Below are 17173 nucleotides of genomic sequence, written 5' to 3'. Positions count from 1 at the left end.
GTTTGCAGAGCACTTTGTTAACAGAGCCATTGTCCCGGAACCAAGATTTGTTTTAAAATCTCAGAGGGGGCCAAACCAAGGAGCCCTCCATGATCATCTGTTAAATGTAATTAGCCTGACTGGTGCTTATACATCCATCCCACCTGATTCCCTGACACTCCATCTGTACGTAACCTCTTCCCCAGAGACCCTGCGTCAGGGTGATTTGAGCAAGCAGGAGTCCCATAGCCACATATGTACGCCTGTGTGATGGTCAGGACATGTGAGGCAGAAGATGGGTCAGATGCACAGTCTCACGGGCTGACTCCATTTCCAAGGCTGACTCCATTTCCAAGGCTGCCCCCATTTTGGAACCAAAATCTATATTTTTACTTTGACTTTCCCCGCTTCTGGATTACAATACAAATCCAGAAAACCAGTCAGTTTGGGGGATATAAACGAACAGGAAACGACAAGGAATCTTTCCTGATGAAAGGGGTCCTCAAATGGGGGTGTAGCATCTTAGCTATGGTAACTAATGCTGTGTGGCTTTATGAGGGGTCAATGTACTTTATGTAAAAAGTGTAAGAAGTGATCAGTAGTCAGTTGTTCCCATTTAACTGCTAGGAAGGTTTCCTCACAGGCTCAGGGGCACCAACTAAAGAACCGTATTCTGTGGCAGAATGATGTACAGTTCGCTAGCTCCCCTGCTCCACACAAGGAAACAAACACGGTCAGAGCTATCTCTCTGCCTGTGGCCATGATCCACGGGGCACAAGCTCACACGAGAGTAGCTCACACGCGAGTAGCATGGCCTCAGCTTTCCTTCTCTGGGGAACACTACAGAGTAAGCGCCGGCTGGCTGTGAACTGGCACCAAGTATGCAGCCGCACACTGTGAAACACCCGAACACGTAACTAACCATGCCCGTGCCCCTTCTAAGGACATCAAGACAGCTGGCTTCAGGCAGGAACTTACATTGGAGCCAGTTTGGTTGCAGTAAACATTCATTACGGCAGGCTGCCGTCTCAGATGACCTACTAAGATACACCGTTTTCAGAAACTCGAGTGTTCCACGGGCAGCATACAGGGTGGATATTCCAAGGATTTAGGGAAAGCACAGTCAAGGCCTACAGAAGATGGGCCTTGTCACAGGCCTCTGCTGCCCCCTGCTGGCCAAGCTGAGGTCTGACAAAAAGGGAAGAAATGGCCATGGAGAGAAGTGAAGGAAGTTCACTTCAGCCTCTGCCTATCCCTGGCAGGCTGCTCACTTATGGACTCTACCCCATGTTGGCTGGAGTAACAGAAGGTGTACTTACTGCTATGTGAGTCTTTGTTTTGCTTTGTTTTTTTGCAAAGGGGCATGCATGGCCCCAAGCTTCCACTGAACAGAGATGAACAGTTAGGTATGTGTGCACAGTCATACACAGTGCACACACGGATACAGTAAGAAAGTCATTCTCTTAGCATGTTTTTGGCCAAGTTCCACGTGCTGAAACAAGTGGTGGAGGGAAAGAGTAAAAGGCACCTCATAAGAACTAGAGGTCAGGAGAAAGACTGAGTCCTGGAAGATACCGCCATTTAGCTACGGGAGAAGAGACTCACAAGAGGAGGGACTGAAGCACAGGGAAGGGGAGGAATCAGAGGGCAGGACGTCCTGACAACGCAGGAGGAGATGTGGCTGAGGACAGGATGCCACTGAGAGCTGACGGGAGGAAGGACGGAGGCAGCGTACCAGCTTCTCCGTGGGCTGCAGGAAGGGAGAAGAGAAAGCAGCCCAGCTCGCTGTCACTGGGAGCAGCTGGCAGTCTCCCTCCTGTAACTCGAGCTCCTGCTGAGGCATCCATCTGCACTGGGAGGCTGACAGTGACTGCCTCTGAGAAAGAGCCTTCCTCTGCTTGTGTAAAAATCCTCCAGTGTCTGCGTTCATCTCCACAGGCTGTAACCTACTCTGTGTATAGCCAGGGAGAGTGACAGCCAGCGGTGCAGCCTGTCACAGGGGACTGCGTTCTACTGCACAGGGAAACAGGGAATGGCAGTACAGACCACAGACCCTGGGCTTCCTCTGCTTTAGCCCCATGTTCATCGAGCTAAGAGGCAAAGGGCTGAAAACACAAGTGTTACAGCCCCAAGTGAACGGTAGAGGTGCACGCTGCAGCTAAGTGTGAGAGGCTCTCAGTCCCGAAGGCGGCTGATGTGACCCTGACCCTGGCTTAAGTGAAGCCTTGTGAGATGCCCCTGTTGCGCTTAACTTTGTTGCTGAGGTGAGGGAAGTTGCTGGACTGGTTTGTTGCTTTATTTTATTTTATTTTGCTTTTGGAGACAGGGCCTCACCGCGCAACCTTGGCTGGCCTTGAGTTCAATGTATAGAGCAGTCTGGCCTTGAGCAAGCTCCCAGAGATCCGTCCCTCTCCCTCGCCCTCTCCCTTCTGAGTGCTAGTTTTAGAGGAGCATGCCGCCACACCTGACACGCTGCTGTGCCTTTGTCCTCTCACTTGTTCGACCTTTCAAGGTGGTGGGGACATTGTTTTTACACTAAGCCTGCACGAAGAAAAGGCATGACAACCACAGCGGGTGGACCCCGTGGTTAGAGGTGGTGGGAAGAACCATGTATTAAAGACCGAGCCAGGGATGAGAAGAGATGTTTTCTAAGAACTAGCTATGCCATGCTTGGAGAGAGAAGGACGGCCTCGAGAAAGCAACAGGGATGGAAGTCAGACTCTGAGGATGACTGTATTAATTGTTCACATGCCGCAGGGCTGGTGCCTTCAGGCTTTCTGCTTTGAGAAACCCTGGGGAAGAGTCAGACACCGGAACGTCTAGCAGGGGCACATGAAGGAGTCACATGGTGACTGACAGAAGTAAATTAGGAAGATGGAGCCTCAGACTAGCAGATCTCTCCCATGAGGTTAGGCAGGCCCCGCAGTTAGGCAAGATGAATGGAAAGGTCTGGTTTGCAAGTGAAGCGGCCCCAACCTGATTAAATCTTACCATTGTCTACAGAAATCCCAAGCACACTTGATATCTTTCTCACACTGAAAACACAGAAAAAGTCACTTTGTTACTGGATGCTTTTCCACACCTCATACATCGGTTCGTGGGCTTAACATTCTTTTGCAGGCAGAATGTCAGAATGTGGGTGCTCGACCAATTACATGCACCAAGCAAGAGAGGCAAACGGATCTGACCCAGGTGTGCCAGGAGGAAAAGAGGGTAAAGTAAAATCAACGAAGTGTGCGTGCATTGAATTCTCAAATGTGGGACAGCGTCTGGCCATTGGATCTGCTGGAGTTTGCCTGGAGTTTGGGCACTTTGGGTGCTGTAGTTGATTGGGCTCCACATTCTGTCACCCCCACTGCTCAAGACTCTCCTCCAAGGAGGGAACTCTTCTTCCTATTTGTTTTGCTCTGGAAGAAAAATCAAGTTGGTGGCGTGGTACAGCGTGGCCGGGGCTCTCCCTTCTGAGGTGGCTGGCTGGCTGGCTGTTGCAACGGTTTGGCATGGGACTTACTGTGGTTAAAAGTGACAGAGTTATCCAGGCTGCCCAGCTGCTGCAATCTGGCATGCGCCATCCCTGCTCTGTTACGGGAAACAGGCAGTGTCTGAGACTTTCGGTCGTGACCTATGGGTCCCAACCCCTCCTGGCTCCTGTAACGTGAGTGAAACCGGGTAGAAGCAACGTTAGACGCGTTACACCAAGCGAGATGGGAGGGTTAATGAAGCTGGAGCACGGTACGGGGGCAATCAGGCTACATGCAGCCATGTGGCTAGGGACACAGTCAGCCAGTGGATCCGACATGGTGCACAGCAAAGCCACGAGGCCTCAAAGCAGCAAAACCGAGCCGAGGCAGAGAGTCCTCCTCGTTATGAGAGGGTACACTAGAGTTGTAGCTCTTCAAAGGGCATCCCTCCAGCATGGGGGTAACAGGCAGTATTCTGACAACTAAGAAAACATTGCAAGCCTCCTTGAATTATACATGGCAAGAGCAGACCATTATGCCAATTAAAAAATAATTCACCAAAAGAAGCAGAAGACACACATGCAATGGCAGGGTTAGATGGGGAAGCTCAACACATAAGTCTTACCCAAGCAGGAGGAAGAGTCACACACTTTGTTAGACTTGTCAAGCAGTCAAGTAGAGAAAACAGAAAAGTGTCTGGGTTAGCAGTCAGATAGCTCACTTCCCTACGGTGTACCATCGCCAGAGCAGACAGAACCTGACTAGAGCAGGAGTGACGCCTGTCCCCCATCCCGGAGCCAACCAAGCCCCTCACTGTGTTACTGTGTAGACCAGGAACATGCATGGACAACCGTCAACTGCATGCTGCGGCGTGACTTCCCAGTGAAGGAGAAGGCACGGTGTTCACACAACCGCGGTGCAGGGCAAACACTGACAATGTTCATGTCATGGTTCGACCTCTTGGTCACATGCAGCGGAAACCATGACAATTTTTATATAAAGCAGGACGGATGTTTCCACAGTGCAAGGGACAAAGAAAACACCGCCTCTGATCCCGCCTCCCGCCTTCTCAAGCAGTCCTCGTTATATGCAAGTGTGTACAGGGGCTTGCAAGTGACAAATTTTCCTCTAAACGTTAAATTTGTATCTACTGTGGGGAGGGAATGGAAGAGCCGCTTTACAAACTATTCTACAATATTTTGTCAGGGAAGAAACTGCCAGCTTCCCACGTTTACCAGCTTAGGCTCAGGCATTTTCTCCTACTTGGCAGAACATTCTCCAGATGCCTCACCATGATGTAACTGGCAGTGACTGCTGAGAGGGCTTGACGGTTGCCAAGCACAGAGCTCTCTGGTGATTAGCGGCTGCACCTCTTGCCCATCCTCATGGGGCAGTACAAGAGAGTGGACGTCAGGACACGTTTACTGGCATAAGGCACCTTGTACACACTTGCATTATTGTACTCAAAAACAAACATAAAGTTACTGTGGTGATAAAAATTGAGGTTAAGGCTAAGAAACTTAAAAATTACATTTTAGTTAAAACAAAATATTAATAGAGGAAAATGCAAAGTGCTCTCGCTAAATTTGTTTCTTTTTAAAAGAGGACACAAGATTTCATTTCTGAACGTAAAACATGATCCTGAAAGGTTATGGGACAGAGCAGGGACAGAGCTGGTGTCTGGGCCAACTATACTCAAACAGTGTCTGTTAATATCTGTCCTGTTTCACTGCTACAAACCACAAGAAAACACACTGCAATTAAATCTAAGCTTGGCAGACTTTCTTAAAACAAACGTAGTTTGTTTATAATCAAACTGTTAAAAAAACTAGAAGACTATGATGCTTCTGATTCCCCCACTGCCCCCATTCCCCTTCCCCCTCCCAACCCCTTACCCCATCCGTCCCGACACAGAAGGACACACAGCAGATACACAGGGTAGCTATTGGGCAGGGGAAGGACATGGTAGTGATAAGATGTTCAGGGAGGAAATGCTCTAGGGAAGGAGCTGTGTGGTCGTTTGTCTGTGAGGAGCCTGCAGCTCTCCTGAGACAGAGAGTATAGGCCATGGCAGGTCAGTGGGGAGGGGGACATGACATTCAACAGAGTTCTGGCTAGACAAGAACACATTGGCTGGTCAGAGTCAGACAACAGGGCTCCATTTTAAAGGCTGGTGACGATCCACACAAATGTGATGCAGGGTAATAGCATCATCTTAATTATGGAAGAAAGAGAAAGAGGGGCTAGGTGACAATCAGCGGTTTTGTTTGGGAGCGGGGACAAGAACTCACTGAGGGAGAATTATGACTAGAAAGTATGGAGAAGAGAGAGATGGCGAAGAAAGAGTGTTGGATTTAGAAATCAAGGTAGAAGGAAGTTAGCAACAGGACAGTCAGTCAGTCTGAGAGGGGACCATGAGACAAAACCAGACAGAAGGAATGTAGTGATCTGGTGACGGAGATGACCAGATCGGACTCCGTGGTAGCAAGCCAAGGTTGCTGGCACCTGCCAATCAGCACAGACGACCATTACCACACAGCCTCACAGAAAACGGCCCGCCTGACAGCTCACAGGACATCCCACAGTACCTGGCTATGTAGCGCTTCCCCATGTACTGGAACTGGTGCAGGCACACTCTGCAGACAGAGGGAAACCATCAGAGAGCGTACAGATAAAACTATTTAAGACACTGTTTGGTTGAAGCCTATTAACAATAACGAAGAAAGTACCAGATCACTAGCCCTTAGCTCGTGGCTTCCACAGGAATCTTCTAGGTCATTCTCCATCCACAGGAGAGCACTAACAAATCAGGGGGGCCCACATGTGTGGCCATCAGAACTGCAGTTGTAGATTGAATGGAACAAAAGTATTCACTCACTTAGGGCGGCCAGACTCGCCCCTGCCTCAGAAGGTGTAGGGGGCCTTCCTTCCTCGTACGAGTCTGTCTACACGTTGAGCTCTCTCTTCTGCCCCAAGTGTGTGGAATGGTCCCTTACTGGCATCAGATATAGAACTCTCTTGTTTCGTTTTGAGTAAAACTACAAAACTGAATCTTTAAGGATCATACATTTTTAATACGGGTTAACTGAGGGCAATTTCCAATCCTGGGAGCAGTCATGAGACTAAACCATTCTTGCTAGCAGGCCAGATCCATGGGCTTTCCCCTCAGAGTTCCCATACCTACAAAACCCAGAGAACAAGGTTTCCAGCTGAGTTTCTTTGAATGTATTTCAGACACGAAGCTGCTTACGTCACAATGTATTCAATTACCATAATCAATAGGATTGAAGGCTCTTTTTTTTCTTTTACAATTGATATAATAATGTGTTTGAACAAGGGTGCTATCTGAGATGTAGCTATTGTGGGTTGGGAAACACTAACTGTAAATTTTCAGAAACAACCAATCAGAACATCTGAATTTGAAAAATTACCTGCCCTAAGCAGTTTTAGAAAAGGTGCTATGGATCCATGTCTCTAAAAGTAATGAGCTTAAAAGGAATCAGAAACTTACCCTGAAGAGATAAAATAGGCTCTAGATTTAACTTAGAAAAAACAGTAGCCACCGACACGGAGAATACATTTTGCACACTTTTATCAAAGTGGCTGAACCACAGAGGTATCTCAGCGGCCACAAACAATTGTTCACAATATATTAAGGCCGACTGTTGACTGACTCTTGAAGGAAACTGTGTGAGGGCACAGTGTGCTTCACACATCCTAGCTAAAAGGCCGAGAGGAGACAGGCCAGGATAAAGCACTCACTCGGATATGGTAAAGAAATCCATCAGTTCAGCAGTGGAAGCCTTGTTCCAGTACGTAAACAGGGCGTCTAAAAGCAAGAATTCATTTGGTCAGCATCACAGTATACATTATATGCATTATAGATAAATTCGTATCATGACACGAGGGAGAGGCCCCAGAGTGAAGGTCTCCATTGCTGCCTGTTTTATATCTGACCAGAAGGCGAACCATACTGGTGGGTTCTCCTGCATAACACAGGGCAGACTTATTCAAGCCAAAGAACATTTGAACTCCAGAGCTTCAATAATAAATTACCTAGCATTACATGACAGTATAAGACTACTCATTTGACTTGAGCACGACGTGCTCTCAAATACGAGAGGCTAATAATCCATTGTCGCCTCTCTGTTTCCTTCCATAAAACCCTTCCCTCCTCTTCAGGGAGTCTGTTGAAAGCGAAAACATGCTGTTTTGTTCTTAAAGTAATTTTAGATTTATTTTATTTTCCATTATGTGTAGTGTGTGTGTGTGTCGGGTGTGTGCACACGAGTACAGGTGCCTTCGGGGGCCAGAAGCTTCAGGGGCTGGAGTCACAGGCTGCTGGGAGCTTTCCAATGTAGGTGCTGGAAAGTGAACTCAGGTCCCCTGCAAGAGCAGCACATGTTCTAACAGCTGAGCCGTCTCTTTGGGCCCTGCCCTTGAGTTTTAAAAGAACAATACACATCAGTTCTACTCAGTTGTTCCCAAGCTGCAGAGTACTCTCTATGGGTTTACCAAAATGAAACAAACCAATTTCTACTGTTGGGCATACAGCTCTGCTTTTCTTTCTGTGTTTGTTCTATTATAAGCATGCTTTACTGAAGTCCTGTCACATGGGTTTTATGTGGGCAAACCAGTTACATCTGTAGGAGAAATTCTCGAGATAGAGGATATTACAAGCTAAACACATTTGAATCTCTATGTGAGCCCTCGGCTGGGTACTGAACAAAAAGTAGTCTCATTTGATATGTGAACCTTCAGCTCTCTTTCATACAAAGCTGAAAATCAGGTAAAGAGATTTTCCTCTAGAAAAATGGCCAACTCCCTGGAGCCTTCGATGAGCAGAAAGACTGTGGGCTGTGTGTGAGTTTGCACTTTGTACTCTGTCACACCTGTCGGGGTGGGGGCGGGGAGGGAAGGGGCTGTCCTGATTTCACAGTGGTTGTGCAATCCTCACTGTGATCCTACCTGGAGCACGTCTCCCATTTCCCTAAAGAGTCATGGCTGAAGTAGGCTGCATCCAAGTGGACACCGCTCTAAGGGGCAGTTTGACTCATCTGACTAACAGTGAGGGTGTGAACTTCTGCCTGGAGAGTTCTGAGCTCAGCTGCTGCCCCCATACAGCAGGCAGAATGGCCAGTAGCCAGCAGTGTCCCTGTTAGTCCTGGCTCTGGGTGTGGGCAACTAGGGAAGGAGAGAGCCTGAGGGAGGAGCACAGGTGCTCATAAAGTGTAAAAGTAAAGGGAAAAGGGGCGGGAGTGCTGTTTGACTGACACCACTGTTTCTCCGTAAACTACCTTCCAGGGCCTCTTCCCAGCTGCCAATACGCCACACACAAAACCAAGACTCAACGGATTTCCAGGGTTGACTGTGGAAATGTTTAAATGCTACCCTTTAAAGAAACTATGGAGAATATTTTTGTGACCCTGGGTTTTGTAGAGTGGGGCACCTCTTGAAACCTCTGGTTTCAGTCTTCGTCATGGCACAAATGGGGAAACAGCTGTGGAGGCCGGGGCCTAACCCAGGGCTCTGGAGAGGGAGGCGAAGGACCTGAACTTCAGGGCCACTCTCACCTGCAGAGGTCTGGTTTGGGCTGTGTGAGACGCTGTGCTAAAGAGAGATCCCAGTGCCATTGTAGAGTTTATTTATAAAAGCAACTAATTCTCCACATCAAGGTTTATATTCCTACTGCATGTAGCAAATTAATACACATTAAAAAACAAGAAATTCCCTTAACTATGTGACATTTTCAACTATCACTACCGAAATACTTTGTTATTCAAACAATGAAAACAAAACACATCCGTGTTTTAATTCTACGCACCGTCAGACATGCTCTTCAACACATAGAGGAAGCACATGAGCAGGCTCTTGATCTCAGACTGGTCCAGTTTGTCACAGCGGACCACAGAATTTCCCAGCATGCCGCTCTGCTGCTGCTGGAAGGGAATGCGGGTAAGTTCTCTATGCCACAATGTACACATCTCCCTTCGAAGAGAAGGATTCTTTAACTTTGAGTCAGATCACACAACTGCAAAGAGAGGTAGGTAGCCCACAGACACAGGTTCACAGAGATGCCCCTCACCGGGGTGCAACACACAACTGCTGCGGCCTCCTGGGACAAGCCGGAAGGCACAAACCTGTCTCACCCGAGGAGTGGTTTCCATGAGGTCAAGGGGGTTAAAAAAAAAAAAGAAAGAGAGAAAAGAAAACTTGGTCAAATCTCATGCAAAAGAAAGCACGTGCACGAGAATCTGCCATGGGAGCAAGGAGCCCAAAGGTGCCTCTCTCTAAACACCAGGGTGAGCCTGAGGAGCCGCCTGCCTCTCAGGGCACAGAAGGAGAAACACCCGACAGGACACATCAGCACGGCACCGCCGCCCACCCTACACTCTGAGGTTCCCCATCATCAGCTTAGCCTGACCCCAGGATTGGAGAGCGTGGGCTGAGGATGGGGCAGAAGGCGCTTTTACCACTAAGAAGCAGGTTCATATCCGAGTAAGAATCTCGGCTCCCCGTGAAAGATACAGCAGATTAAAAATAACCCTTCCGGACTGTGTTTCCGATCTAAGTCAAGAACTTTCTTTCCTTTCTTTTGTACCAGTTACCAAGTGGGAAAAAAATCATACAAAAAAAGATGTTTTTTTCCCCAAGGTGTTGGTGGTCAATTAAAAAAAATATATACAACGAGCAGGTTCAACTAATAAGCTGTGTGGTGGTTTCTAATTGAGAAATGTGGGACTTATTAGTGGTAAAAGGCTGCGGGACCTCAAACACCAGCGTCAAGAGCCGATAAGAGAACTCAGTACTTCTTGCACAGAGAACACGGGCACATCATGCAAAGTTTCCTCCGGCAAGGGTGGAATTGTGAGAAGGGAGAAGTCCACAGTGACCCGGTGTTTCCTGGCTGACCGGCAGCTCTCTTCCTCCTCGGTACTGCGCACCACACAGGCAGAGTGCCTCCGCAGCAGCTTGTCCCTCTACACGGAGGCATGTTGGGGTCAAGGGGAAATTCAACACACTGTGACAGACCCGGGCTGACACGGTCACGGCTCACACAAGTGTAGCTTAAGATCACTGTGTCTGTGATTGGATCACAAACCCGATGCTAGGGTTGAGGGAGGACGTTCTCATAAGGAATGCTTCTCTAAGTGGCTCGCTTGATAATTGGCACAAAGCTTTCTTATAACTCATCGTAACTTAGGGACACAGAGCACCAAGGGAAACAACGCTACCAGGGTTCCAAGTTATTATCAACCTTCACCTTTTCTTACAAAGTTCCAGATAGAATGAGGTTACGGTAATAGAAAATACAGGATAAAGATCTTAAAAGAAGAGGAAAGAGTGTTAGGGGTGGGTACAGCCAACCAGAGCAGGTCAGCCATGGCTCTGGTAAGATCGATCCATCTGCTTTGCTGGCCTTGGACCTAAAGCACAGAGACTCTAAGAGACACCAGAATCATTTGCACCCGCCTGCTTCATGTAAACACTGCCTAGATCTGAGGCCCTGGACATAGATCAGAGTTTCAGGGGACTCCAGGGATGTGGAGCTTCAGGACCCCTGCCTGCCTGATGTGCAGAAGGCTCTGCCCTCATCACCAGCAGCACACTAACACAGAGCTGTTGACTGAGCCACAATCCCAGGAAAGGCTCCTGTCAACTGCTGGGTGTTGGCTGAGGTTTAAAAACACCCAGAAGGTTGCATGTAATAAACAGCAGAATGTGAGGCAGGCTACCGTGTCTACCCCGACTAGGGACCAGAAACCCTGTTTTAAGCGGGAAGAAATCACCTTATCCAGGGAGTTGCTCTTCTCGGGGTTCCTGTCTGGAAGGCTGTTCCCCGAGTCTGTGCTGATGAGAGAGCCCCTTGAGTCGGCATTTCTCACACTGTTGATGTTGGGGGTTGAAGCTGTATACGGAGAAGCTAAGAGGAAAGTAAAGCAAGAGCAAGTTTTGGTTAGACAGCACGAAATGAAGATAAACACTAAATTTTAAGAGGAATTGTTTTTGTGGACATTAATTTTTTATAAGGTCACGTGGCTCAAGAGATGTATTCAATTATTTCACTTTAAAAGTTTTTATTTGTGTTTGCTGTATGTATGTATGTATGTATGTATGTATGTATGTACATATATACACATGTGTGTTCAGTGCCTGTGGAGGCCAGAAGGCATCAGATGCCCTGGAACTGGAGTTACAGATTGTTGTGAGCTGACAAGTGGGTGCTGGGAACTGAACCTAGGTCCTCTGCAAGAGCAACAAATGCTTTTAACCACTGAGCCATCTTTGCAGCCTCTCATTACATCACCCTTTGAAGAACCAGGTGAGTACAGGGGACATCGAAATGGCCTTTCATGTGAAACATGGTTAATTCATTAACTGGAGCTACCTTTGCCCAGACATACGTTATTTGTTACTGTGTTATTGTGTTACTGCGTTGCATTATTGTAGCATACTTTTCATTATTTTACACATCATCTGTATTATTGGCACATACATTATTGTACTATACATTGTTTCAGAATGGGATTCAAGAAGAAAAAAGGATAAATCTATCTCAGACATTTAATCAAAAAAGGAAACTATATCATAAACCTATAGCGTACAACCTGTATGGCAAACTGGCCCTGGATATTCCCAGGAAGTGTGACGGGACATTGTAAAAATCTGAGGACCCACAATAACACTGGGTGCTGGCCAGGAACTGCATTTCTACAGAGGGACTGTCCTAGTATTTTGCTGTGATAAAAAAACAAGTTCTGGGCAACAGTGTGAATGAAACAGGAAGTGAAAACAAAGAAGGAATTTTTTTTTTCCAGAGATGGAGGCTGAGTATCCACCAAACATGAACAACCCACTAATAACAGCCTGAAGCCACAAATACAACTATCTCCTCCCTAATTTATGCATACTATCTGTGAAAGGTCTTTTAAGCTGCTGGGATATGAGTATTGTTTGCTTTTTAAGGCCTGAATAAACAGAACTGTAACCAGACAAGCCAATTCTGATAAACAATGTTACTACTTTTGACTTGGAGATACAATAAAAAATTACTATGACAGTTAGATCCACCTTTAACCTGTAAACTGAAAATATCTGGCTGTGTCTGTTTAAAGAGGAAGGAAGGAACTGTCACTTGGAAATAACATTTTGGCATTTATGAAACAACAGTATTTGAAGGTAGAAACTGGCTTTCAGCTTTGAACGATGGAGATGTTCTTAAAGTAACGAACTGGCTTCCTGCTTAGATAAGATTAAATAAATTGCACTCTAAAAACAACTCTTTGGACTTGGCATCCTGTGAACCGACAGAGCAGGCTCTGCAGACGCGTGAGAGGACACCCGAGGCCTTGTGAGAGGCAGCTACTGCAAACCTACAGCAGGCCACTGCAGATTTCAGTACGAAAATGGGCTCTGTACACAGGCTGGGACACTTCTACATAGGACAGATGGACAGATGAATGGATGGGCAGACGGATAGATGGACAGATAGAACAGCCACCTGTTTTTCTATGTCTTTTAGCTGTCATACTTTTAAATTTCATGGGTAATGCTACTGTCAGACAACTGGAGATGATGTTTAATTATCTTGATTAAAGATACATGATGTGCATGTGAATCCTTCTCCCTCTCCAGCATTCACTGTAAAGTACCTGCCAGGTTGCATGACCCCAGCACTGTGCTGTCACAGGGATGGGTGACAGCTCTTCTAAACGGAGTAAAGAAACGTATGCTATGACCACATGGTAATTACGATTCTCTTAAAACAACCATAGCTCAGAGTGGAAGCAGGACACGAGTCAGGCCAAAGGGGTCAAGGAATGTACACTGTACCCACCACTCTCAGACTTTCAAACCAATTCCAAACTGTTTACTCCTAATTTAAGCAAACGGATGTAAATGCAGTAACTCAAACTCATTCCTGCCGGTTTGTTCTCAGAATGTGTGTACTGTGCCCTCACCGAGGGAAGGGCTCTATTTTGAAATATTTCCAAGTATTTTTTAAACTTGCTCTGTAGACTAGGCTGGCCTCAAACTCAGAGATCCACCTGCTTCTTTCTCCCTAGTGCTGGGATTAAAGGTGTACACCACTACCACCTGGACTTTAAAAACTAATTTTATTCCTGTACATTTATTTCATGAATTAGCACAGTGGTGGGTTTTACAATGTTACTTTCACAGGGAATGCTTTCAAACATTAGTATTTTTATGTGTGTGGCTGCTTTGCCTGCCCCATGTACACATGTTGGCACGTGTACCGGCCAACAGAGGCCACAAGTGGGCATCGGATCCTTGGGAACTGAAGTTACAGAGAGCCAGTGGTGCCAGGAAGGGAACCTAAGTCCTGTGCATGTGAATCCTTCTCCCTCTCCAGCCCACAGGGAATCTGTTCTAAAGACCTTAAAGAACACGCTAACGGAACAGTTTTGGCTCATCCCGCTTCCCGTTTTTTCCAACAGCCTAATGTGGAACAGGTGGGAGGGGAACTCTGAGGCGGGAGGGGTCGTCCTCTAAAACACATGGAATGTAGAGAGCTTTTTATCCAGGAATCAGTTCTAGAAATCCTCATTTGCATGCTCTGAAGATGTTTGAGGGACTTGTTTTCCCAGTGGTTGGTAGCATAATGAATAACTTCCTCACGTTTGCTTGGAAGGGTCAGCTTCCAAGGTCATCTCAAGGTTCCCTGAGGAGTAACAGCTACTGTAGCATCCAGAACAAAACCCAGACCCAAACCTATAGAAGCTGGTTCCCGGGTGGGGCTTCCCTGGAAGATGTTTCTAAGAACAGGATTGGTGGGGAGCACACAGAGCCAGAGCAAGTGTAAAGAAGCCTGCTGTAGCGAGCGCTGCAAAAGCAGATTTGGGTCTGGAAAATCAATAGCAAATGAAGAGTGACCAGATCAGACCCAAGGCCTTTTCACAACTGCACCACGTATGCACAGCAGTACGAGTCCCTCGCTGCCATTTGAATCCTAACACTGAATTCTGAATAAGAGAATCAAATGGGCAAAACACAGAGCTACTGTGGCTTGATCACTTTCACAGTCTCTGATGTCCCCTTGTGGAACTGTAGGTACCGACCAGAGAGGACAGAGCAATGAGACGTCCGAACGAGTTGGTGGGCTCCCACGCTGGTGGGCTCCCACGCTCGTGGGCGCATCACTTGGATCTAGGAGTGAATTAGGAACCAAGGATGCACAATACAACCGAGGTCTAACAATGGTAGCACGTATTTCCCACGGCAATCACCCTGCCTGCTTCTCATGTCCTGACACTGATAGCTTAGAGCTAAGGACACACGGGCTGCAAGGTTGACGCTCAGCAGGGTCAACCAGGTACTGGTGGAGCCCCTGACGCAAAACCACACCTGTCTGGGCCAAGGTAGTGCTAGAACCACTGTAGCAAACACACTAAAGGTCACCTCCCCGCTCACAGCAGTGGCTTAGCATCTGTGCAGAGCAGGCCGGAAACATGTGTGCAGGCCCCAGAAGAGAGGAAACGGCCCACAGCAGCCAATACACACACACACACACACACACACACACACACACACACACACACACACACACACACACACACACACGGGAGGGGGATATAACCATGAAGATTTTGCATGAAAACAAATGGGCTTCAGGACTAGCACTGATGGTGTGGAGTAAATCTAGGTCCTGCACGGACAGTGTCACAGTCCACTCTCATTTCATTGTCTTCTCTGGAAAGTGACGTATTAACACCAGAGAAGGTAAGAGTGTAGGTTCAGGAGCATGGTTTAGTCCTGTGGATTCAGTGGATAAAGTGAAGTGGAAACTTCTAGGGTCTTTGGAAAGTTAGCTATGTCAAATGATGTTTGGCTGGGGCGCACGGGTGAAAGAATGTTTTCCTGAAGCAGACACAATTGAAAGGATGTTTGGACACAGCAAATATGAAAGGAGGCTTGATGAAGGAGAATAAATATGACCCCACAGACAGTGGGGAAGAGCACTGAGCATTGGCTTGGTTTGCTCTGTGTTGCTATTCTCCATAGTGTTGTTGAGCTCAACTTGTGGTAACAAAATTGAGAGAAACTCAGAACTGCTTCTGAGGTTCCTACGGCAGCTTGCCTCTTCCATGGCCTCACTTTGAGCCAGTTGGAGAGCCTTGCTATTTCTTCAGGATGGAACTACAGTGCTGGTCTGTGTGTGCCGCCCGCCTGCCCAGAGGACTGGACTGCAGCCGCTGGTCTGTGTGTGCTGTCGCCTGCCCAGAGGACTGGACTGCAGCCGCTGGTCTGTGTGTGCTGTCGCCTGCCCAGAGGACTGGACTGCAGCCGCTGGTCTGTGTGTGCTGTCGCCTGCCCAGAGGACTGGACTGCAGCCGCTGGTCTGTGTGTGCCGCCCGCCTGCCCAGAGGACTGGACTGCAGCCGCTGGTCTGTGTGTGCCGCCCGCCTGCCCAGAGGACTGGGCTGCAGCCGCTGGTCTGTGTGTGCCGCCCGCCTGCCCAGAGGACTGGGCTGCAGCCGCTGGTCTGTGTGTGCCGCCCGCCTGCCCAGAGGACTGGGCTGCAGCCGCTGAGTCATGTTTGCTGTTTGCTGCAGGGCTGCACTGCTGCCAAAGACGATGGAGCTCACCCCAAGAACTACTGCTGAACAAGTCCACTTCCCTCATTCCCAATAACGTTTATCTTCCACCACCTCTGCTGAGTGGTGGGCTAGAGGAGAGGATGGACCCTAATTAAAAGTAGGTTGCAAAAAAATTTATGCCTACAAAAAAAGGCACAGCTTTTTCTGCCCCATGGATTTGAAGCATCAGTGGGTGGTTGACCACTAGCCACAGTAGAATGCTTCATATCCAAAGTGTGGTTAGCAGAGGGGAACCGGAGATGATCAGACTGCAACCCCCCTACTAAAATCCTTAGATCACATCTGTGAGCCTGTGTGTAAGTGTGGCCCCAAGTGTATCATCGTTATCGTTAGAAAGCTGCAGCTTGGGGTTGGGAATTTGGCTCAGTGGTAGAGCGCTTGCCTAGGAAGCGCAAGGTCCTGGGTTTGATCCCCAGCCCCCCCAAAAAAAAAAAGAAGAAAGCTGCAGCTTAATTGGTCAGAAGGTAGACAGGTGCATTTTTTCGAAGAGAGGAGTCTCTGTCTGAGTCTTGATTTATGTCATCTGTTTTCCTTCCCATGGGGCTGTTTTTCATGGGGAGGAGGGGGAAGAATAGAAGAGTTTTGAAAATTGATTTCTAGGATTGAATTCCAGCCATAAATTGTCACTTCCTTCAGAGATGTGAAGAAGACTGTCACAGCTCATCTGTCCCATCATTAAATGCAATCCTCCACTCACCCCTATACCTGCAGATCGTCTGCTTCCAAAAGCATAACAAAGATTGAAGATTTAAAAGCCAATCAACAGAGGAAGCACTGAAAAAAAGGTAACCCGGCAGCGTGTCCATGAGACCCTGTTTCAGATTCACAAGATTCCTGAGTGCAGTGCCTGAAAGATTTCACTCGTGAAGCACCACACCAGGAGAATATTTAGGGCAGAAAGTCCAAGTCCTAATTCACCATTAAGGACTTATGAGAGTAAAGATCGTTTGGGTGACACAGGACAGGGTTAGTAAGAGCAAGGATCATTACCAATGCCAGAGATGGCACCCAAGAGGTCTTTGTGCAGGCTGTGGTCAAGTGTATTTCCCTTCTGCGGAGTCATGAGTGGATTCCCGGTAGGCACGGCCAGGGCTTCGTCCTTCACGATCTGCT

General features: G+C 47.7%; 1 protein-coding gene across 5 annotated transcripts in view; it reads right to left on the bottom strand.

The window, feature by feature from the left end:
* Dock9 (dedicator of cytokinesis 9) overlaps positions 1-17173 on the bottom strand; it is a 256367-nt gene that overhangs the window by 47883 nt on the left and 191311 nt on the right. For 3 of the 5 annotated variants that reach the window (XM_032917513.1, XM_032917510.1, XM_032917514.1), the window contains exons 33-38: positions 17051-17168; positions 11231-11364; positions 9265-9379; positions 7203-7269; positions 6029-6076; positions 3491-3627 (exon numbers count right to left, since the gene is read on the bottom strand). In XM_032917513.1, coding sequence (XP_032773404.1) covers positions 3491-3627; positions 6029-6076; positions 7203-7269; positions 9265-9379; positions 11231-11364; positions 17051-17168 — 619 coding nt within the window. The remainder of the gene's footprint in view (positions 1-3490; positions 3628-6028; positions 6077-7202; positions 7270-9264; positions 9380-11230; positions 11365-17050; positions 17169-17173) is intronic. The other 2 variants (XM_032917515.1, XM_032917512.1) reach the window with 2 other exon arrangements.

Source organism: Rattus rattus, chromosome 12, assembly GCF_011064425.1.
Source record: "Rattus rattus isolate New Zealand chromosome 12, Rrattus_CSIRO_v1, whole genome shotgun sequence".
In the NCBI taxonomy this organism is placed as follows: Eukaryota; Metazoa; Chordata; class Mammalia; order Rodentia; family Muridae; genus Rattus; species Rattus rattus.
The sequence above is the reverse complement of the archived record's forward strand: the minus strand, read 5'-3'. Positions and strand labels throughout refer to the sequence as shown.